This window comes from Engystomops pustulosus, chromosome 10 (genome assembly GCF_040894005.1).
Source record: "Engystomops pustulosus chromosome 10, aEngPut4.maternal, whole genome shotgun sequence".
Lineage (NCBI taxonomy): Eukaryota > Metazoa > Chordata > Amphibia > Anura > Leptodactylidae > Engystomops > Engystomops pustulosus.
In genome coordinates, this window is record NC_092420.1 from 101,251,274 (window position 1) to 101,276,157 (window position 24,884).

General features: G+C 39.8%; 1 protein-coding gene across 2 annotated transcripts in view; it reads left to right on the plus strand.

The window, feature by feature from the left end:
• TNNI3K (TNNI3 interacting kinase) overlaps window positions 1-6,664 on the plus strand; it is a 164,798-nt gene extending 158,134 nt beyond the window's left edge. For both annotated transcript variants that reach the window (XM_072128309.1, XM_072128310.1), the window contains 2 exons: window positions 5,693-5,772; window positions 6,291-6,664. In XM_072128309.1, the coding sequence (XP_071984410.1) occupies window positions 5,693-5,772; window positions 6,291-6,367 (157 nt within the window). In that variant the 3' untranslated portion in view covers window positions 6,368-6,664. The remainder of the gene's footprint in view (window positions 1-5,692; window positions 5,773-6,290) is intronic.
• Window positions 6,665-24,884: the final 18,220 nt, after the last annotated feature.

Sequence of the window (24,884 nt, forward strand, 5' to 3'; positions counted from 1 at the left end):
GTCCGAGCTCCTGCAGATGTCACCGGCTCCAACCTGGGAATCCAACACATCCAATCCATACCTGACAGCGGCCTCCACCAGCCGGAAAACAGCCTCCATCACCCGGGACGCAGCCTCCATCACCCGGGACGCGGCCTCCATCACCCGGGACGCGGCCTCCATCACCTGGGACGCGGCCTCCATCAGCCGGGACGCGCTCTCCATCAGCCGGGATGCGGCCTCCATCACCCGGGACGCGGCCTCCATCACCCGGGACGCGGCCTCCATCAGCCGGGACGCGGCCTCCATCAGCCGGGACGGTGCCTCCACCAGCCCAGACGTGGTCTATATCGGCTGGGCCGCGGCCTCCACCGGCCGGGACATGGCCTCCACCTGCCGGGACGTGGCCTCCATAAGCCCGGAAATGGCTTCCACCAGCCGGGATGCGGCCTCCACCTTTTGCCCAATATCAAAGGACAATTCCAAGAATAATTGAGGGGTCCGATAAATGGCAGCGCCAGAGCTAAACACCCAGAGAACCAGGAGGTTCAATGCCGCCTCTTCCCCCAATTCTATTATGACTTATCTGCAACTTTTTTTTTTTCAATATAGCAGCTTAGATACAGCAGCTCAGCTCTATGTATGGTAGATACCTCTATAATGGCAGCTTAGATACAGCAGCTCAGCTCTATGTATAATAGATACTTGTATAGTGTTAGATTAGATACAGCAGCTCAGCTCTATGTATGGTAGATACCTCTATAATGGCAGCTTAGATACAGCAGCTCAGCTCTATGTGTGGTAGATACCTCTATAATGACAGCTTAGATACAGCAGCTCAGCTCTATGTATGGTAGATACCTCTATAATGGCAGCTTAGATACAGCAGCTCAGCTCTATGTATGGTAGATACCTCTATAATGGCAGCTTAGATACAGCAGCTCAGCTCTATGTATGGTAGATACCTCTATAATGGCAGCTTAGATACAGCAGCTCAGCTCTATGTATGGTAGATACCTCTATAATGGCAGCTTAGATACAGCAGCTCTATGTATGTTAGATACCTCTATAATGGCAGCTTAGATACAGCAGCTCAGCTCCATGTATGGTAGATACCTCTATAATGGCAGCTTAGATACAGCAGATCAGCTCTATATATGGTAGATACCTCTATAATGGCAGCTTAGATACAGCAGCTCAGCTCTATGTATGGTAGATACCTCTATAATGACAGCTTAGATACAGCAGCTCAGCTCTGTGTATGGTAGATACCTCTATAATGGCAGCTTAGATACAGCAGATCAGCTCTATGTATGGTAGATACCTCTATAATGGCGGCTTAGATACTGCAGCTCTATGTATGGTAGATACCTCTATAATGGCAGCTTAGATACAGCAGCTCAGCTCTATGTATGGTAGATACCTCTATAATGGCGGCTTAGATACAGCAGCTCAGCTCTATGTATGGTAGATACCTCTATAATGGCAGCTTAGATACAGCAGCTCAGCTCTATGTATGGTAGATACCTCTATAATGACAGCTTAGATACAGCAGCTCAGCTCTATGTATGGTAGATACCTCTATAATGGCAGCTTAGATACAGCAGCTCAGCTCTATGTATGGTAGATACCTCTATAATGACAGCTTAGATACAGCAGCTCAGCTCTATGTATGGTAGATACCTCTATAATGACAGCTTAGATACAGCAGCTCAGCTCTATGTATGGTAGATACCTCTATAATGGCAGCTTAGATACAGCAGCTCGGCTCTATTTATGGTGGTTACCTCTATAATGGCAGCTTAGATACAGCAGCTCAGCTCTATGTATGGTAGATACCTCTATAATGGCAGCTTAGATACAGCAGCTCAGCTCTATGTATGGTAGATACCTCTATAATGGCAGCTTAGATACAGCAGCTCAGCTCTATGTATGGTAGATACCTCTATAATGACAGCTTAGATACAGCAGCTCAGCTCTATGTATGGTAGATACCTCTATAATGACAGCTTAGATACAGCAGCTCAGCTCTATGTATGGTAGATACCTCTATAATGGCAGCTTAGATACAGCAGCTCGGCTCTATTTATGGTGGTTACCTCTATAATGGCAGCTTAGATACAGCAACTCAGCTCTATGTATAGTAGATGCCTCTATAATGGCAGCTTAGATACAGCAGCTCAGCTCTATGTATGGTAGATACCTCTATAATGGCAGCTTAGATACAGCAGCTCAGCTCTATGTATGGTAGATACCTCTATAATGGCAGCTTAGATACAGCAGCTCGGCTCTATTTATGGTGGTTACCTCTATAATGGCAGCTTAGATACAGCAGCTCAGCTCTATGTATAGTAGATGCCTCTATAATGGCAGCTTAGATACAGCAGCTCAGCTCTATGTATGGTAGATGCCTCTATAATGGCAGCTTAGATACAGCAGCTCAGCTCTATGTATGGTAGATACCTCTATAATGGCAGCTTAGATACAGCAGCTCAGCTCTATGTATGGTAGATACCTCTATAATGGCAGCTTAGATACAGCAGCTCAGCTCTATGTATGGTAGATACCTCTATAATGACAGCTTAGATACAGCAGCTCAGCTCTATGTATGGTAGATACCTCTATAATGACAGCTTAGATACAGCAGCTCAGCTCTATGTATGGTAGATACCTCTATAATGGCAGCTTAGATACAGCAGCTCGGCTCTATTTATGGTGGTTACCTCTATAATGGCAGCTTAGATACAGCAGCTCAGCTCTGTGTATGGTAGATACCTCTGTAATGGCAGCTTAGATACAGCAGCTCAGCTCTATGTGTGGTAGATACCTCTATAATGACAGCTTAGATACAGCAGATCAGCTCTATGTATAGTAGATGCCTCTATAATGGCAGCTTAGATACAGCAGCTCAGCTCTATGTATGGTAGATACCTCTATAATGGCAGCTTAGATACAGCAGCTCAGCTCTATGTATGGTAGATACCTCTATAATGGCAGCTTAGATACAGCAGCTCGGCTCTATTTATGGTGGTTACCTCTATAATGGCAGCTTAGATACAGCAGCTCAGCTCTATGTATGGTAGATGCCTCTATAATGGCAGCTTAGATACAGCAGCTCAGCTCTATGTATGGTAGATACCTCTATAATGACAGCTTAGATACAGCAGCTCAGCTCTATGTATGGTAGATACCTCTATAATGACAGCTTAGATACAGCAGCTCAGCTCTATGTATGGTAGATACCTCTATAATGGCAGCTTAGATACAGCAGCTCGGCTCTATTTATGGTGGTTACCTCTATAATGGCAGCTTAGATACAGCAGCTCAGCTCTATGTATAGTAGATGCCTCTATAATGGCAGCTTAGATACAGCAGCTCAGCTCTATGTATGGTAGATACCTCTATAATGGCAGCTTAGATACAGCAGCTCAGCTCTATGTATGGTAGATACCTCTATAATGGCAGCTTAGATACAGCAGCTCGGCTCTATCTATGGTAGATACCTCTATAATAGAAGCTTAGATACTCACCTTTATGTATCTAAGCTCTGGTTCGGATACCGGTTGTACACAATGCTTTACAGTACAGTTTTACGTTACAAGGATATAGATATAAGTGAGGATACGGCGTCTCCAGGTCATTGATATCTCGTTATATTCTTATTCTCTTCTACACAACAAATATTTATCATTAAAGAGGAAACTTTGAATGACTCAAAAACTCTTTTTTGAACAACTTTATTTGTCTGTGACACAGACACACATGGGACAGGAGTCCTCTCCGCTATAATCCCCCCCCCCATCATTATAAATAATACAACACCCAGTCACATCTCAGGCAGAGAACTTATCGCTACAGATCTGGATCGTATCAAAGTGAATGAGGACACGTTCAGATTTATGAGTGTTTTATGAATTTTTTTTTTTTTAACCTGATTGCAACCAATTAAATCTCCCTGCCTGTTCCCTATGATGTGCTCCTTATTATTAGCGCCTCGGCTCGTTATGACTCCTGATTAATTAATCACGGCAGATATTTTCAGATCCTTGTGTTAATATTCTCTCCCTTTGATTTGCAAATAATAAAAACATTTCTCCTTGTGCTGACAGATGACTAATTACCGCTGCCTTTTATATCTGGGGTCAGGTCACTAATTATACATTCTCATGAAAGTAAAAAGTGAAGTAGCTTCAACTTTAAAGGGATTGTCCATGATTTAAAAAAAAAAAAACATGATTTTTCATTGTTGGGAGAAACAGCGCCACTTTTCTGATTAGGTTGTATCTGGAATTGCATCTCAGTCTCATATCTACTTTTCATCAAGATGAGCTGCAATACCAGACGTGACCACTGAAAATGAGCGGCACAGGTTTTTTTTGTTATTATTTTATCATGGATTTCCCCTCTAAGCCTTATTCATATGTAGGGGGCCCCAAAAAGAACTACACCCCTATAGCACAAACAGTTATAGCAATAGGGTGCAGTACAAACACGTGATCAGTGCAATACCCAAGAGATCAGGCACATAATGGGGCAGATTTACTTACCCGGTCCATTCGCGATCCAGCGGCGCGTTCTCTGCGGTGGATTCAGGTCTTCCAGCGATTCACTAAGGTAGTTCCTCCGATGTCCACCAGGTGGCGCTGCTGCACTGAAGTTCCCCGGAGGCGCGCTGGAATGCCCTGAAATTTGCCGGCATATTCCTGGTGCAGGTAAGCGCAAGTCCCGCGACACTTTTTTTTTAAAAATGCAGCGGTTTTTCCGAATCCTTCGGGTTTTCGCTCGGCCACGCCCCCCGATTTCTGTCGCGTGCATGCCGGCGCCAATTCGCCAAAATCCGATCACATGTGCCAAAATCCCGGGGCAATACAGGGAAAATCGGCGCAAATCGGAAATATTCGGGTAACACGACGGGAAAACGCGAATCGGGCCCTTAGTAAATGACCCCCTATTGTGTCTCTATAGTTGTTTGTCCTCCATGGGTTTCAAACAGATGTTTATTAATAACAAGGAATATAAAGACACCTTGTTATACGCAACCTACAGTAACGTGCAAATGTCTTAGGCAGGTGTAAATAAATGCTGATAAGCGAATGAACAAAAGAGAAATCAGAATCAAATCAATGTTTGGTGCGATCTCCATTTGCCTTCAAAACAGATTCCGTTCTTCTAGGCCATTGTTGGCGAACCTTCAAGACATCTTGGGAAACTAAGCAGAGATCCCGCCCCAGGAGCCTCTGCAGCTATTTTACATATTGCTAAAATAAAGGTTGTAACAAGTTATGTTCCAGGATTATTACATTATAGATCAGGGCAGAGGCAGGAGGCTTCCACCATCACATCTTCTTCTGATTCCTCATGGTAGGATCATTCTCCTGCCCCATAACACATTTTGGATGCTTTGGATCTTGGATTGCTTTATACTCTGCAGCTCCCCCCCCCCCCCCCCCCCACTTGCCTAAAACTTTTGCACAGTACATCTTATACAACTTGGACAAGTAGCGGGACCCCACCGAGGGCAGATTCCCACTTACATTAATCTTATTGAAAGAAATGATTACATAAAAACTGCAGGTGTGAACCGGGTCCAGAACCTTCCATAGTCACGAGGATTTGGTTATATTCTGGAAGGTCTAGTAATCTGATACTTTGTGTGTGTGAACAGCCCCATTAAGAGTTCTTGGTCTTGTTTTTCCCTCTTGGTGTTTTGTAGCTCGGATGCCGCCCCCGGACGCGGTTTGACCTTAGAAGAAATGAGGAAATCTTTCCAGTACCCACCTATAGACAAGAACGGTAAGTGCCCTTGCCCCGGCCTGTGATAACACAATGACCGCGCTGTTACGAGGGATGAAAAGCGGAACATTGGTTTCTAGCAGAAGATCGGACGGCGATGGAGTCAGGGGCTCCATGCTTCACTATCAGGGGCTCCCTGCTTCACTATCAGGGGCTCCATGCTTCACTATCAGGGGCTCCCTGCTTCACTATCAGGGGCTCCCTGCTTCACTATCAGGGGCTCCCTGCTTCACTATCAGGGGCTCCATGCTTCACTATCAGGGGCTCCATGCTTCACTATCAGGGGCTCCCTGCTTCACCACTGCTGGACTGCTGGTAGGATCCTGTGATCACTAGAGGGGGAGATAAATCAATTATATTTGTGTATTTCCCGGCATCCAGTCGCCTTCCTATTCCTTGCTGTGTGATGGCGGCTGCAGCGATGTGGCTGATCCGGCGCTATCTGGCGGATAACCCGCGTCTGATATGTGATCCGCCTGCGCGCCGCTGCATTGTCTTTATTTCTCTTCATTTCACAGGTTACGTGTCTGATCCCATGAGCACAATGCGATTTCATTCTTGCTGCAGGAGCGGCAGTTTCGAGGACAGTAACTGACAGATGGAGCTGTTAGCGGCGGTGACGATATTCCGGTAAAAGGGCGAACGCTCCGCCACCTGACAGCCCGCAGGGAAGCCGCGCTCATCCAGGTTTATTTATGGCGGATCATTCATCTTTATGGTTTTGTTTTGCTCTTGTTTCATTACATGATAACGCTGTGACCCGGCAGCAGGACGCCTCGTGATGTTCTGTAACGCCGGAGACCCGGGACTTGTCCTGATGTTTGGCTTGAAGTGTTACTTTTTAACAATTTTTCCCCAAAATGATTGTAGCTTATTAAAATACATGAAACTGTGTGATAAATCCTTTCCATAATAATCTGATCAGCGAGGGTCCGAGTCCTGACATCACAGGAGCTGGGGGGGCAGTTCTCTCTACTGGACGCAGCAATAGGTCGAGCGCACCTACTATCACTGTCTATGGGAGAGCCATCGCTTGCCTAACACGGGCCCCTTCATGTGCCGGTTATGGGGGATACCAGAGATACCCGAGTCCATTGTTTACCAATTTCAGACACTTTCATATTAGTGAAAAGAGCAGCAGTCGGCAAACTCAACCTGCGACTCCAATAGTAAGGATAGGACCCCCTTCTAAAGTTTAATAAAATAGCTTTAAAAGGAAATCTCCCATCAGGATCCGTCCTGATAAACCCGGGACATTACTCATAGATCCGGCACCGGGACTGTGGGATCTTCTTATATCTGTTATACATGGCCTCCTTCCTTCTAAACTCAACTTTCAAAATTATGATAATGATCTTGAAGGGCTCCTGGGGGTGTTACCAGAGCCTCTCTGTACTGTAGATTCACATGCTGTTACACTTCCCCCACCCACCCTATGAGATTACATCAGGCAGAGGGAGGGGGGAATGCTGAGAGAGGATGAGACAGTGTAACAGCCTGTGGGGCTCGGGAGTCCTTCAGACTAATTGGAAACATTTTAAAGTTGATTTTAGGATTTATGTGTAAGTGTCTCTGGTTTATCATGATATATTTTTATGGTAGAATTCCATTAAAGGAAACCTACCATGAGGAATCTACCTATACTTACCTACCATGAGCCGGGCGCTGGGGGACAAGGCTAGGCCACGCCCCCAGGAGCCTCTGCAGGTAATTTACATATTACTAAAATAAAGTTTTGAAAAAATTTGGTTCCAGGATTATTACATTACAGATTAGGGCAGAGGCAGGAGGAGGAATCTACCATCACATCTACTTCTGGTGGTAGATTCCTCATGGGAAGTCTCTTTTAAAGGGAATCTGTCAGCTGATTTGCTCGAGTAAAGTTAAGCACAATATAAACTATTGCCCTGGAGATCTGTGTAATCATAAATCTCTGTATGTTATTAGTAGCAGCGGGACTATGAAATCTTCCCTGAGCGAATACTGTAATATCCAACCAGGATCCTGACACAGCAAAGTGGAGAAGCTATGGAGCTCTTCAGGGTGAAGCCCCTCCCAGAGCACCTGCAGAGCTGCAACCTGGGATCAAAACATTTCTTTTAAAATTATTTTAATTGTTCAATTTTAGTTATGATTAAGCATTTCTCCAGGATCGCTACCCAACACTGGGACAAGGACTGCATGAAGGGGTTTCGGGGTACAATAAATGAGCAAAGAGGTTCACATACATCACTGTGTGCTCATATCTAATGTAATGACCCTGTAGCTCTCCATCATTAATTGAATACTAGAACTGCTACAGACTGCACCTCCCCCGCTACAGACTGCACCTCCCCCGCTGGAGGATTCTGCGCCCCAAGTATCAAACGTATCATTCATTACAATTAGCCTCATGTAATACCACAATTCTCCAGCAGTGGCCGCCACAGAAAGCAAAAAGATTAGCCATCGATAGTTTCCTCTGGTTACATCCGCTCCATCGATCAGCCGATCCGGAATCATAATTTAAAGGGGATGTCCAGATGGCAACAAATTCTGGTTCTTTTCCCCTTTAAGACTCCATGTAACTTAAAGGGAAACTTTTTTCCACCCATTAAACTTTTAAAGTTGGACTTACTCAGTGACTGAGAGTGATCATATGTGAGCCGGATACAAACACGTAGAATTTAGAAGGAGTGCTGACACTTTTAGCAGCCAGCCGAGAGCCGTGCACATAAATTCCCGTATAAACCGGTATCAAATGGCGAACGTGATAAACGAGGCAGCGGCAGATTCTTTTCGGCAGGATCAGCGTCTTCCGTACACAACGTGTTGATGTCGCCGTAGAGGAATGGACTGAAGTCCAGGACCAATCGTTATGTACTTGCTCATCTTCTGATCTAGACGTCTATGTAAAATAAAAGCGGAACAAGTCTGAAATAAAGCAAAGTAATGACGCCATAAACCCTTCCTGGCGCGCACATAAAAGCGTTCCAAGCCAGGCGCCGCCTGAGGCAGATGATCTCGCAGACTATAACACACACTGTACAGACTTTATAATTCACCACTCAGAGAGGATCAGGAAGATCTGCAGCCCAGGGGATATATAATGACACTGGGGCAACCACCAGGTGGCAGCACTGCTCTGATGGGGGAGTCCAACTACAGATCTGGCCTGGCGTAGAATTGTGCCATAACCCGTGCCCCTTCAGACATTGGGGCTCATTTACTAAGGGTCCGAACGCTGCACTTAAGTCTGGTTTCCCGCATATTTCTGAATTGCCCCGGGATTTTTGCGCACGCAATCGGATTGTGGCGCATCGGCGCCAGTTTTCACGTGACAGAAATCGGGGGATGTGGTTGTCGGAAAACCCGACGGATTCGGAAAAACCGTAGAATTTAAAAAGGGATTTGTGTCGCAAGATCAGCACTTACATGCACCAGGAATAGGATGGTGAACTCCGGTGGACCTCGGCGCAGCAGTGACACCTGCAGGATATCAGGTGCAGGACCTTAGTGAATCCCGGCAGATCCGAATCCACGACGGACAACGCACCGTGGGATCGTGACAGGACCGGGTAATAAATGAGCCCCAGTGTGCTTAGCTTGTACAGAGGCCCCCACTTCACACCCTCCACACCAAGTGGGGGGGGGGGAAATAGGTGCAATACCTGGCAATGCACCAGGAACTTTCATGCGTACAAGCCCTGATAAATGTGCCCCATGGAGTGTAGTGGGCATGCTCTGTGACCTGGGTAGAGGTCACTGTAAAAGGAGGGGGAGGAAATAGGAGGAGCTAACTGTCCCTATAACTTACAGAACGTTTTTATGTCCTCACACTACTGTACTCTGTGTATTAGGAGGCCCCGTAGTTTCTTCTCTAAGTGACTGCTGTACTGTCCAACCAGAGGCCAGCTGCTGGTTTAAAGCACTTCAGAGATTAATCAATGGCAGGTCACACCCCCTGTGTATGACCAAAAGTTACAATCCTGATATATAAATTGATACTTCACAATACTGTTACTACTCACAGCACAGACCGGTAGCTATGATTATTCATGTGCAGAGAGCACAGCAGTGTGAGGACACCCCAGTGCACAAAGACAACAATCCTGCAATATAAATCCATATTTATGAACGGTGCTGCAGCTTTAAATATTCACAAGAGAAAGATGCAATACCTCCTATGGCCACTATACAATGTATGGAGCTGTGCACGTTCTGAACAGTCATAGATAATAGGGGAGCAAAGAATTGATCCCTACTTAATTTAAAGTGCAACTCCAACAAATCAACAGCTAATGTGATGCCTATTACTGTCACTAACACTGTGAGGCAGATTTACTTACCCGGTCCTGACGCGATCCAGCGGCGCGTTCTCCGACTAGGATTCGGGTCTTCCAGTGATACACTAAGGTCGTGCGCCCGATGTCCACCAGGTGTCGCTGCTGCGCCGAGGTCGACCAAGGTCCGCTGGAGTTCACCATCCTATTCCTGGTGCATGTAAGTGTGTGTCAAGCGACACTTTTTTTTTTTTTTTTAAAAGCACGACTTTTCCGAATCCGTCGGGTTTTCCGACTGCCACGCCCCCCGTTTTTCATCGCATGAAAGCCGTCGCCGATGCGACACAATCCAATCGCGTGCGCCAAAAACCCGGGGCAATTCAGTGCAAAACGGTAAAATTTGGACAACCCGGTGGAAAAACGTGATTCGGACCCTTAGTAAATGTGCCCCTGTATGTCCAGCAGCTTCTTTGCTATCCTCCTCAGTATAGCCCGTCTCTCCAGTAGCTGTCTCGCTTGGCTGTGCTGCTTCTCTCTGTGAGACTGTAGCTTGTTTACACAAGAAACCAAAGCATTCTAACTGCTGGAGGGAAGGGTCTGCGGCTCCCTGCTCACTCTGGAGAGAGAAGGAGATCATGTGCTGTGGAGTAGGAGTACTGAGTGTGTGCAGAAGTCTCCTACACAGCATAGTTTAGTACAAGATCTCCCCAGTTCCCCATCAGTCCCTCCATCCCAGTCAGTGGTTTTGCAGATCTCTCTCTGTACCTCATGCTGTGTCATAAACTCCTCTGCAGCCCCTCCCCCTGCTATCTGGACACTATCTACACAGCAGGGAAGCCTTCACCAAGCACAGACTATACACGTGATAATGTAGCTGCTGATTTCACCGCATTTACTCCAGTTACTTCATGAAAAAACACAAAGCATCACAGGAAGTGCGGGCAGCTTATAACGGACTCAATTAAGGGCAGATACAGGAAGAGGTTTGTCTCCGCCCCCTTCACTGCTGCCGAGGAAGATTTCTGACAAGTATGAAGAAAATATGGAGAAAGAGAGGTGCGAGCAGCACAATATGGGGCTTGTACAGTTTGTTTTGGAAGCAGAAATCACATGTGACAACTCTGAAAAATTCATGATGAAACCGCAGGGACACTTTAATCATTTCTTTAAAAAGTTTGGTGAAAAGGACGGAACAAGAAGATCTCCCAGCCAGATCCAATTGTCACACAACCACAGAAGACATCGCCAAAAGCTCCTGCCCCCTGTGGTTGTCCTGGGTGGTGCAGGATATTAGTTGCTTCTTCTACCATTTGTACGAGGTGTTATATTTGCTTTCACATCTCTGCGCCGCGTCTACACAAACACAAACAGTAACTGCAAACTGATATTACCATCAAAACCAAAATGTGAGAAGTAACATGAAAGTCGACCGCCTGCAGTACACCCGCCATACACCTGCTATAAACCTGCCAAACACCTGCTATACACCCTCTATACATCTGCCATAGTGGGCAGTATTATAGTAGTTATATTCCTGTACATAGGGGGCAGTATTATAGTAGTTATATTCCTGTACATAGGGGGCAGTATTATAGTAGTTATATTCTTGTACATAGGGGGCAGTATTATAGTAGTTATATTCTTGTACATAGGGGGCAGTATTATAGTAGTTATATTCCTGTACATAGGGGGCAGTATTATAGTAGTTATATTCCTGTACATAGGGGGCAGTATTATAGTAGTTATATTCCTGTACATAGGGGGCAGTATTATAGTAGTTATATTCTTGTACATAGGGGGCAGTATTATAGTAGTTATATTCCTGTACATAGGGGGCAGTATTATAGTAGTTATATTCCTGTACATAGGGGGAAGTATTATAGTAGTTATATTCTTGTACATAGGGGGCAGAATTATATTAGTTATATTCCTGTACATAGGGGCAGTATTATAGTAGTTATATTCTTGTACATAGGGGCAGTATTATAGTAGTTATATTCTTGTACATAGGGGGCAGTATTATATTAGTTATATTCCTGTACATAGGGGCAGTATTATAGTAATTATATTCTTGTACATAGGGGCAGTATTATAGTAGTTATATTCTTGTACATAGGGGCAGTATTTTATTAGTTATATTCTTGTACATAGGGGGCAGTATTATAGTAGTTATATCCCTGTACATAGGGGGCAGTATTATAGTAGTTATTTCCTGTACATAGGGGCAGTATTATAGTAGTTATATTCCTGTACATAGGGGGCACTATTATAGTAGTTATATTCCTGTACATAGGGGGCAGTATTATAGTAGTTATATTCCTGTACATAGGGGGCAATATTATAGTAGTTATATTCCTGTACATAGGGGGCAGTATTATAGTAGTTATATTCTTGTACATAGGGGCAGTATTATAGTAGTTATATTCTTGTACATAGAGGGCAGTATTATAGTAGTTATATTCTTGTACATAGGGGCAGTATTATAGTAGTTATATTCCTGTACATAGGGGGCAGTATTATAGTAGTTATATTCTTGTACATAGGGGGCAGTATTATAGTAGTTATATTCTTGTACATAGGAGGCGGTATTATAGTAGTTATATTCCAGTACATAGGGGGCAGTATTATAGTAGTTATATTCTTGTACATAGGGGGCAGTATTATAGTTGTTATATTCCTGTACATAGGGGGCAGTATTATAGTAGTTATATTCCTGTACATAGGGGGCAGTATTATAGTAGTTATATTCCTGTATATAGGGGGCAGTATTATAGAAGTTATATTCCTGTACATAGGGGGCAGTATTATAGTAGTTATATTTTTGTACATAGGGGGCAGTATTATAGTAATTATATTCCTGTACATAGGGGGCAGTATCATAGTAATTATATTCCTGTACATAGGGGGCAGTATTATAGTAGTTATATTCTTGTACATAGGGGACAGTATTATAGTAGTTATATTCTTGTACATAGGGGGCAGTATTATACTAGTTATATTCTTGTACATAGGGGGCAGTATTATAGTAGTTATATTCCTGTACATAGGGGGCAGTATTATAGTAGTTATATTCATGTACATAGGGGGCAGTATTATAGTAGTTATATTCTTGTACATAGGGGGCAGTATTATAGTAGTTATATTCTTGTACATAGGGGGCAGTATTATAGTAGTTATATTCCTGTACATAGGGGGCAGTATTATAGTAGTTATATTCTTGTACATAGGGGGCAGTATTATAGTAGTTATATTCTTGTACATAGGGGGCAGTATTATAGTAGTTATATTCCTGTACATAGGGGGCAGTATTATAGTAGTTATATTCTTGTACATAGGGAGCAGTATTATAGTAGTTATATTCCTGTACATAGTGGGCAGTATTATAGTAGTTATATTCCTGTACATAGGGGGCAGTATTATAGTAGTTATATTCTTGTACATAGGGGGCGGTATTATAGTAGCTATATCCCTGTACATAGGGGGCAGTATTATAGTAGTTATATTCCTGTACATAGGGTCAGTATTATAGTAGTTATATTCCTGTACATAGGGGGCAGTATTATAGTAGTTACATCCCTGTACATAGGGGGCAGTATTATAGTAGTTATATTCCTGTACATAGGGGGCAGTATTATAGTAGTTATATTCCTGTACATAGGGGGCAGTATTATAGTAATTATATTCCTGTACATAGGGGGCAGTATTATAGTAGTTATATTCTTGTACATAGGGGGCAGTATTATAGTAGTTATATTCCTGTACATAGGGGGCAGTATTATAATAGTTATATTCCTTTACATAGGGGGCAGTATTATAGTAGTTATATTCCTGTACATAGGGGGCAGTATTATAGTAGTTATATCCCTGTGCATAGGGGGCAGTAATATAGTAGTTATATGCCTGTATATAGGGGGCAGTATTATAGTAGTTATATTCTTGTACATAGGAGGCGGTATTATCGTAGTTATATTCCTGTACATAGGGGGCAGTATTATAGTAGTTATATTCTTGTACATAGGGGGCAGTATTATAGTTGTTATATTCCTGTACATAGGGGGCAGTATTATAGTAGTTATATTCCTGTACATAGGGGGCAGTATTATAGTAGTTATATTCCTGTACATAGGGGGCAGTATTATAGAAGTTATATTCCTGTACATAGGGGGCAGTATTATAGTAGTTATATTCTTGTACATAGGGGGGCAGTATTATAGTTTTTATATTACTGTACATAGGGGGCAGTATTATAGTAGTTATATTCCTGTACATAGGGGACAGTATTATAGTAGATATATCCCTGTACATAGGGGGCAGTATTATAGTAGTTATATTCCTGTACATAGGGGACAGTATTAAAGTAGTTATATTCTTGTACATAGGGGGCAGTATTATAGTAGTTATATTCTTGTACATAGGGGGCAGTATTATTATGTAGTTATATTCTTGTACATAGGGGGCAGTATAATAGTAGTTATATTCCTGTACATAGGGGGCAGTATTATAGTAGTTATATTCTTGTACATAGGGGGCAGTATTATAGTAGTTATATTCTTGTACATAAGGGGCAGTATTATAGTAGTTATATTCTTGTACATAGGGGGCAGTATTATAGTAGTTATATTCTTGTACACAGGGGGCAGTATTATAGTAGTTATATTCCTGTACATAAGGGGCAGTATTATAGTAGTTATATTCCTATACATTGGAGGCAGTATTATAGTAGTTATATTCCTTTACATAGGGGGCAGTATTATAGTAGTTATATTCCTGTACATAGGGGGCAGTATTATAGTAGTTATATCCCTGTGCATAGGGGGCAGTAATATAGTAGTTATATGCCTGTATATAGGGGGCAGTATTATAGTAGTTAAATTCTTGTACATAGGAGGCGGTATTATAGTAGTTATATTCCAGTACATAGGGGGCAGTATTATAGTAGTTATATTCTTGTACATAGGGGGCAGTATTATAGTTGTTATATTCCTGTACATAGGGGGCAGTATTATAGTAGTTATATTCCTGTACATAGGGGGCAGTATTATAGTAGTTATATTCCTGTATATAGGGGGCAGTATTATAGAAGTTATATTCCTGTACATAGGGGGCAGTATTATAGTAGTTATATTCTTGTACATAGGGGGGCAGTATTATAGTAGTTATATTCCTGTACATAGGGGGCAGTATTATAGTAGTTATATTCCTGTACATAGGGGACAGTATTATAGTAGATATATCCCTGTACATAGGGGGCAGTATTATAGTAGTTATATTCCTGTACATAGGGGACAGTATTAAAGTAGTTATATTCTTGTACATAGGGGGCAGTATTATAGTAGTTATATTCTTGTACATAGGGGGCAGTATTATTATGTAGTTATATTCTTGTACATAGGGGGCAGTATTATAGTAGTTATATTCCTGTACATAGGGAGCAGTATTATAGTAGTTATATTCTTGTACATAGGGAGCAGTATTATAGTAGTTATATTCTTGTACATAGGGGGCAGTATTATAGTTGTTATATTCCTGTACATAGGGGGCAGTATTATAGTAGTTATATTCCTGTACATAGGGGGCAGTATTATAGTAGTTATATTCCTGTATATAGGGGGCAGTATTATAGAAGTTATATTCCTGTACATAGGGGGCAGTATTATAGTAGTTATATTCTTGTACATAGGGGGGCAGTATTATAGTAGTTATATTCCTGTACATAGGGGGCAGTATTATAGTAGTTATATTCCTGTACATAGGGGGCAGTATTATAGTAGTTATATTCCTGTACATAGGGGGCAGTATAATAGTAGTTATATTCCTGTACATAGAGGGCAGTATTATAGTAGTTATATTCCTGTACATAGGGGGCGGTATTATAGTAGTTATATTCCTGTACATAGGTGGCAGTATTATAGTAGTTATATTCTTGTACATAGGAAGCAGTATTATAGTAGTTATATTCTTGTACATAGGGGGCAGTATTATAGTAGTTATATTCTTGTACATAGGGGGCAGTATTATAGTAGTTATATTCTTGTACATAGGGGGCAGTATTATAGTAGTTATATTCTTGTACATAGGGGGCAGTATTATAGTAGTTATATTCTTGTACATAGGGGGCAGTATTATAGTAGTTATATTCCTGTACATAGGGGGCAGTATTATAGTAGTTATATTCCTGTACATAGGGGGCAGTATTATAGTAGTTATATTCCTGTACATAGGGGGCAGTATTATAGTAGTTATATTCCTGTACATAGGGGGCAGTATTATAGTAGTTATATTCCTGTACATAGAGGGCAGTATTATAGTAGTTATATTCTTGTACATAGGGGGCAGTATTATAGTAGTTATATCCCTGTACATAGGGGGCAGTATTATAGTAGTTATATTCCTGTTCATAGGGGGCAGTATTATAGTAGTTATATTCTTGTACATAGGGGGCAGTATTATAGTAGTTATATTCTTGTACATAGGGGCAGTATTATAGTAGTTATATTCTTGTACATAGGGTGCAGTATTATAGTAGTTATATTTCTGTACATAGGGGACAGTATTATAGTAGATATATCCCTGTACATAGAGGGCAGTATTATAGTAGTTATATTCCTGTACATAGGGGACAGTATTAAAGTAGTTATATTCTTGTACATAGGGGGCAGTATTATAGTAGTTATATTCCTGTACATAGGGGACAGTATTAAAGTAGTTATATTCCTGTACATAGGGAGCAGTATTATAGTAGTTATATTCCTGTACATAGGGGGCAGTATTATAGTAGTTATATTCTTGTACATAGGGGGCAGTATTATAGTAGTTATATTCTTGTACATAGGGGGCAGTATTATAGTAGTTATATTCCTGTACATAGGGGGCAGTATTATAGTAGTTATATTCCTGTACATAGAGGGCAGTATTATAGTAGTTATATTCTTGTACATAGGGGGCAGTATTATAGTAGTTATATTCCTGTACATAGGGGGCAGTATTATAGTAGTTATATTTCTGTACATAGGGGACAGTATTATAGTAGATATATCCCTGTACATAGAGGGCAGTATTATAGTAGTTATATTCCTGTACATAGGGGACAGTATTAAAGTAGTTATATTCTTGTACATAGGGGGCAGTATTATAGTAGTTATATTCCTGTACATAGGGGACAGTATTAAAGTAGTTATATTCCTGTACATAGGGAGCAGTATTATAGTAGTTATATTCCTGTACATAGGGGGCAGTATTATAGTAGTTATATTCTTGTACATAGGGGGCAGTATTATAGTAGTTATATTCTTGTACATAGGGGGCAGTATTATAGTAGTTATATTCCTGTACATAGGGAGCAGTATTATAGTAGTTATATTCTTGTACATAGGGGGCAGTATTATAGTAGTTATATTCCTGTACATAGGGAGCAGTATTATAGTAGTTATATACTTGTACATAGGGAGCAGTATTATAGTAGTTATATTCTTGTACATAGGGGACAGTATTATAGTAGTTATATTCTTGTACATAGGGGGCAGTATTATAGTAGTTATATTCCTGTACATAGGGGGCAGTATTATAGTAGATATATCCCTGTACATAGGGGGCATTATTATAGTAGTTATATTCCTGTACATAGGGGACAGTATTAAAGTAGTTATATTCCTGTACATAGGGAGCAGTATTATAGTAGTTATATTCTTGTACATAGGGGGCAGTTTTATAGTAGTTATATTCCTGTACATAGGGGACAGTATTAAAGTAGTTATATTCCTGTACATAGGAGGCAGTATTATAGTAGTTATATTCCTGTACATAGGGGACAGTATTAAAGTAGTTATATCCCTGTACATAGGAGGCAGTATTATAGTAGTTATATTCCTGTACATAGGGGGCAGTATTATAGTAGTTATATTCCTGTACATAGAGGGCAGTATTATAGTAGTTATATTCCTGTACATAGGGAGCAGTATTATAGTAGTTATATTCTTGTACATAGGGGGCAGTATTATAGTAGTTATATTCTTGTACATAGGGGGCAGTATTATAGTAGTTATATTCCTGTACATAGGGGACAGTATTATAGTAGATATATCCCTGTACATAGGGGGCAGTGTTATAGTAGTTATATTCCTGTACATAGGGGGCAGTATTATAGTAGTTATATTCCTGTACATAGGGGGCAGTATTATAGTAGTTATATTCCTGTACATAGGGGGCAGTATTATAGTAGTTATATTCCTGTACATAGAGGGCAGTATTATAGTAGTTATATTCCTGTACATAGGGGGCGGTATTATAGTAGTTATATTCCTGTACATAGGTGGCAGTATTATAGTAGTTATATTCTTGTACATAGGAAGCAGTATTATAGTAGTTATATTCTTGTACATAGGGGGCAGTATTATAGTAGTTATATTCTTGTACATAGGGGGCAGTATTATAGTAGTTATATTCTTGTACATAGGGGGCAGTATTATAGTAGTTATATTCTTGTACATAGGGGGCAGTATTATAGTAGTTATATTCTTGTACATAGGGGGCAGTATTATAGTAGTTATATTCTTGTACATAGGGGGCAGTATTATAGTAGTTATATTCTTGTACATAGGGGGCAGTATTATAGTAGTTATATTCTTGTACATAGGGAGCAGTATTATAGTAGTTATATTCCTGTTCATAGGGAGCAGTATTATAGTAGTTATATTCTTGTACATAGGGGGCAGTATTATAGTAGTTATATTCTTGTACATAGGGGGCAGTATTATAGTAGTTATATTCCTGTACATAGGGGGCAGTATTATAGTAGTTATATTCCTGTACATAGGGGGCAGTATTATAGTAGTTATATTCCTGTACATAGGGGGCAGTATTATATTAGTTATATTCCTGTACATAGGGGGCAGTATTATAGTAGTTATATTCTTGTACATAGGGGGCAGTATTATAGTAGTTATATTCCTGTACATAGAGGGCAGTATTATAGTAGTTATATTCCTGTACATAGGGGGCAGTATTATAGTAGTTATATTCCTGTACATAGGGGGCAGTATTATAGTAGTTATATCCCTGTACATAGGGGGCAGTATTATAGTAGTTATATTCCTGTACATAGGGGGCAGTATTATAGTAGTTATATTCTTGTACATAGGGGGCAGTTTTATAGTAGTTATATTCCTGTACATAGGGGACAGTATTAAAGTAGTTATATTCCTGTACATAGGAGGCAGTATTATAGTAGTTATATTCCTGTACATAGGGGACAGTATTAAAGTAGTTATATCCCTGTACATAGGAGGCAGTATTATAGTAGTTATATTCCTGTACATAGGGGGCAGTATTATAGTAGTTATATTCCTGTACATAGAGGGCAGTATTATAGTAGTTATATTCCTGTACATAGGGAGCAGTATTATAGTAGTTATATTCTTGTACATAGGGGGCAGTATTATAGTAGTTATATTCTTGTACATAGGGGGCAGTATTATAGTAGTTATATTCCAGTACATAGGGGACAGTATTATAGTAGATATATCCCTGTACATAGGGGGCAGTGTTATAGTAGTTATATTCCTGTACATAGGGGGCAGTATTATAGTAGTTATATTCCTGTACATAGGGGGCAGTATTATAGTAGTTATATTCCTGTACATAGGGGGCAGTATTATAGTAGTTATATTCCTGTACATAGAGGGCAGTATTATAGTAGTTATATTCCTGTACATAGGGGGCGGTATTATAGTAGTTATATTCCTGTACATAGGTGGCAGTATTATAGTAGTTATATTCTTGTACATAGGAAGCAGTATTATAGTAGTTATATTCTTGTACATAGGGGGCAGTATTATAGTAGTTATATTCTTGTACATAGGGGGCAGTATTATAGTAGTTATATTCTTGTACATAGGGGGCAGTATTATAGTAGTTATATTCTTGTACATAGGGGGCAGTATTATAGTAGTTATATTCTTGTACATAGGGGGCAGTATTATAGTAGTTATATTCCTGTACATAGCGGGCAGTATTATAGTAGTTATATTCCTGTACATAGGGGGCAGTATTATAGTAGTTATATTCCTGTACATAGGGGGCAGTATTATAGTAGTTATATTCCTGTACATAGGGGGCAGTATTATAGTAGTTATATTCCTGTACATAGAGGGCAGTATTATAGTAGTTATATTCTTGTACATAGGGGGCAGTATTATAGTAGTTATATCCCTGTACATAGGGGGCAGTATTATAGTAGTTATATTCCTGTACATAGGGGGCAGTATTATAGTAGTTATATTCTTGTACATAGGGGGCAGTATTATAGTAGTTATATTCTTGTACATAGGGGCAGTATTATAGTAGTTATATTCTTGTACATAGGGTGCAGTATTATAGTAGTTATATTTCTGTACATAGGGGACAGTATTATAGTAGTTATATTCCTGTACATAGGGGACAGTATTAAAGTAGTTATATTCTTGTACATAGGGGGCAGTATTATAGTAGTTATATTCCTGTACATAGGGGACAGTATTAAAGTAGTTATATTCCTGTACATAGGGAGCAGTATTATAGTAGTTATATTCCTGTACATAGGGGGCAGTATTATAGTAGTTATATTCTTGTACATAGGGGGCAGTATTATAGTAGTTATATTCTTGTACATAGGGGGCAGTATTATAGTAGTTATATTCCTGTACATAGGGAGCAGTATTATAGTAGTTATATTCTTGTACATAGGGGGCAGTATTATAGTAGTTATATTCCTGTACATAGGGAGCAGTATTATAGTAGTTATATTCTTGTACATAGGGAGCAGTATTATAGTAGTTATATTCTTGTACATAGGGGACAGTATTATAGTAGTTATATTCTTGTACATAGGGGGCAGTATTATAGTAGTTATAGTCCTGTACATAGGGGGCAGTATTATAGTAGTTATATTTCTGTACATAGGGGACAGTATTATAGTAGATATATCCCTGTACATAGAGGGCAGTATTATAGTAGTTATATTCCTGTACATAGGGGACAGTATTAAAGTAGTTATATTCTTGTACATAGGGGGCAGTATTATAGTAGTTATATTCCTGTACATAGGGGACAGTATTAAAGTAGTTATATTCCTGTACATAGGGAGCAGTATTATAGTAGTTATATTCCTGTACATAGGGGGCAGTATTATAGTAGTTATATTCCTGTACATAGGGAGCAGTATTATAGTAGTTATATTCTTGTACATAGGGAGCAGTATTATAGTAGTTATATTCTTGTACATAGGGGACAGTATTATAGTAGTTATATTCTTGTACATAGGGGGCAGTATTATAGTAGTTATATTCCTGTACATAGGGGGCAGTATTATAGTAGATATATCCCTGTACATAGGGGGCATTATTATAGTAGTTATATTCCTGTACATAGGGGACAGTATTAAAGTAGTTATATTCCTGTACATAGGGAGCAGTATTATAGTAGTTATATTCTTGTACATAGGGGGCAGTTTTATAGTAGTTATATTCCTGTACATAGGGGACAGTATTAAAGTAGTTATATTCCTGTACATAGGAGGCAGTATTATAGTAGTTATATTCCTGTACATAGAGGACAGTATTAAAGTAGTTATATCCCTGTACATAGGAGGCAGTATTATAGTAGTTATATTCCTGTACATAGGGGGCAGTATTATAGTAGTTATATTCCTGTACATAGAGGGCAGTATTATAGTAGTTATATTCCTGTACATAGGGGGCAGTATTATAGTAGTTATATTCTTGTACATAGGGGGCAGTATTATAGTAGTTATATTCTTGTACATAGGGGGCAGTATTATAGTAGTTATATTCTTGTACATAGGGGGCAGTATTATAGTAGTTATATTCTTGTACATAGGGGGCAGTATTATAGTAGTTATATTCTTGTACATAGGGGGCAGTATTATAGTAGTTATATTCCTGTACATAGAGGGCAGTATTATAGTAGTTATATTCTTGTACATAGGGGGCAGTATTATAGTAGTTATATTCTTGTACATAGGGGGCAGTATTATAGTAGTTATATTCTTGTACATAGGGGGCAGTATTATAGTAGTTATATTCCTGTACATAGGGGGCAGTATTATAGTAGTTATATTCCTGTACATAGGGGGCAGTATTATAGTAGTTATATTCCTGTACATAGGGGGCAGTATTATAGTAGTTATATTCCTGTACATAGAGGGCAGTATTATAGTAGTTATATTCTTGTACATAGGGGGCAGTATTATAGTAGTTATATCCCTGTACATAGGGGGCAGTATTATAGTAGTTATATTCCTGTACATAGGGGGCAGTATTATAGTAGTTATATTCTTGTACATAGGGGGCAGTATTATAGTAGTTATATTCTTGTACATAGGGGCAGTATTATAGTAGTTATATTCTTGTACATAGGGTGCAGTATTATAGTAGTTATATTTCTGTACATAGGGGACAGTATTATAGTAGATATATCCCTGTACATAGAGGGCAGTATTATAGTAGTTATATTCCTGTACATAGGGGACAGTATTAAAGTAGTTATATTCTTGTACATAGGGGGCAGTATTATAGTAGTTATATTCCTGTACATAGGGGACAGTATTAAAGTAGTTATATTCCTGTACATAGGGAGCAGTATTATAGTAGTTATATTCCTGTACATAGGGGGCAGTATTATAGTAGTTATATTCTTGTACATAGGGGGCAGTATTATAGTAGTTATATTCTTGTACATAGGGGGCAGTATTATAGTAGTTATATTCCTGTACATAGGGAGCAGTATTATAGTAGTTATATTCTTGTACATAGGGGGCAGTATTATAGTAGTTATTTTCCTGTACATAGGGAGCAGTATTATAGTAGTTATATTCTTGTACATAGGGAGCAGTATTATAGTAGTTATATTCTTGTACATAGGGGACAGTATTATAGTAGTTATATTCTTGTACATAGGGGGCAGTATTATAGTAGTTATATTCCTGTACATAGGGGGCAGTATTATAGTAGTTATATTTCTGTACATAGGGGACAGTATTATAGTAGATATATCCCTGTACATAGAGGGCAGTATTATAGTAGTTATATTCCTGTACATAGGGGACAGTATTAAAGTAGTTATATTCTTGTACATAGGGGGCAGTATTATAGTAGTTATATTCCTGTACATAGGGGACAGTATTAAAGTAGTTATATTCCTGTACATAGGGAGCAGTATTATAGTAGTTATATTCCTGTACATAGGGGGCAGTATTATAGTAGTTATATTCTTGTACATAGGGGGCAGTATTATAGTAGTTATATTCTTGTACATAGGGGGCAGTATTATAGTAGTTATATTCCTGTACATAGGGAGCAGTATTATAGTAGTTATATTCTTGTACATAGGGGGCAGTATTATAGTAGTTATATTCCTGTACATAGGGAGCAGTATTATAGTAGTTATAATTCAAATTCAAGGAATAGCTCAGCATCAATAGTAAAAATCCATTCTTCTTTATTTCATTTAAATTAAAAAGTCCATAGCAAAGACCAACGCGTTTCAGGAGAATAATCTCCCTTAATCATGGTAACATTTTGCTCAATGCACAACCATATTTAAAAGAAAAGAGGACTGACATGGGCGGGTACATGGGCGGGTACACCCAAGTCTGGACATCACTTCCTCTTTACACAGCAGATACAATTACAAATACACAGTGGATACAATTGTCATTACAAAACATTTTATACATTTCTTTAAAAAATCATCATAAGGTCTTCCCTGAAATTCATACCTGAGGGGATTCTAGTGTTTAAATTCATAATCCAATAAGCCTCTCTTTTTCTTAATGCTTTTAGCCAGTCACCACCTCTTTCTGGTCGGTTAACCCTCTCTACACCAAAGAATTTCAAAAAATTTGTTGTTCTATTGTGTTTTTCTACAAAGTGCTTTGTCGCCCCTGATATTCCCTTACTTTTCTTTGACACATCCCCTATATGTTCACTTATTCTGTCCTTTATTTTTCTTTTTGTGCTGCCCACATATTTTATGCAGCATGCTGTGCATTCAATGACATAAACCGCATAGTCTGAATTGCAATTAATAAATGTTTCAATATCAAAGGATCTGTCATTGCTTTTCACAGTGTTACATTTTTTGGCATATGCGCACATATTGCACCTACTCCCATGACAAGGAAAAAAGCCCTTCTGTGAGAGCCAAATTTTTTTGTTTTTTTGTTCTTTGTAAAGACTAGGGGACACTATGCTTCCAATGGTTCTACCTCGTCTGGCTACAAATTGCACTCCCTCCTTTAAGATAGTTCGTAATTTTATGTCACTATTCAGCATTGGCAGATATTTTTTTACTATATTACACACTTGCCCATAGTTGCTGTTAAAATTTGTTGAAAGGGTGATTTTTTCCTTTTTTTGTTTTTTTCTTATTGCACCCTGTTCAGACTCTAATAAAGTGCTTCTGTGAACAGTGTCTATGCGTTTTTTTGCTTCCTCAATATGCCATCGCTTGTACCCTCTAGACTTTAAATTTTGGGCTAATTTCTCACATTCTACTTGAAAAACCTTATCTTCAGTGCAGTTTCTTTTTAGTCTGTGCATCTGACCTAGTGGGATTGCTTTTATCGTGTGGCTTGGATGACAGCTATCAGCCTGTAAAATTGAATTGACTGCTTGTGGTTTACTGTATGTCTCTGTGAGGATTGATCTGCATTTAGGATCTCCTGTGAGGAGCAGATCCAAAAATGATATCTTATCCTTTGCCATATCTCCTGTGAACACCAGATTGCAGGAATTATTATTAATATATTGCCTGAATAAACTTATTCTGTCCTCTGGTCCCTTCCAAATAATGAGG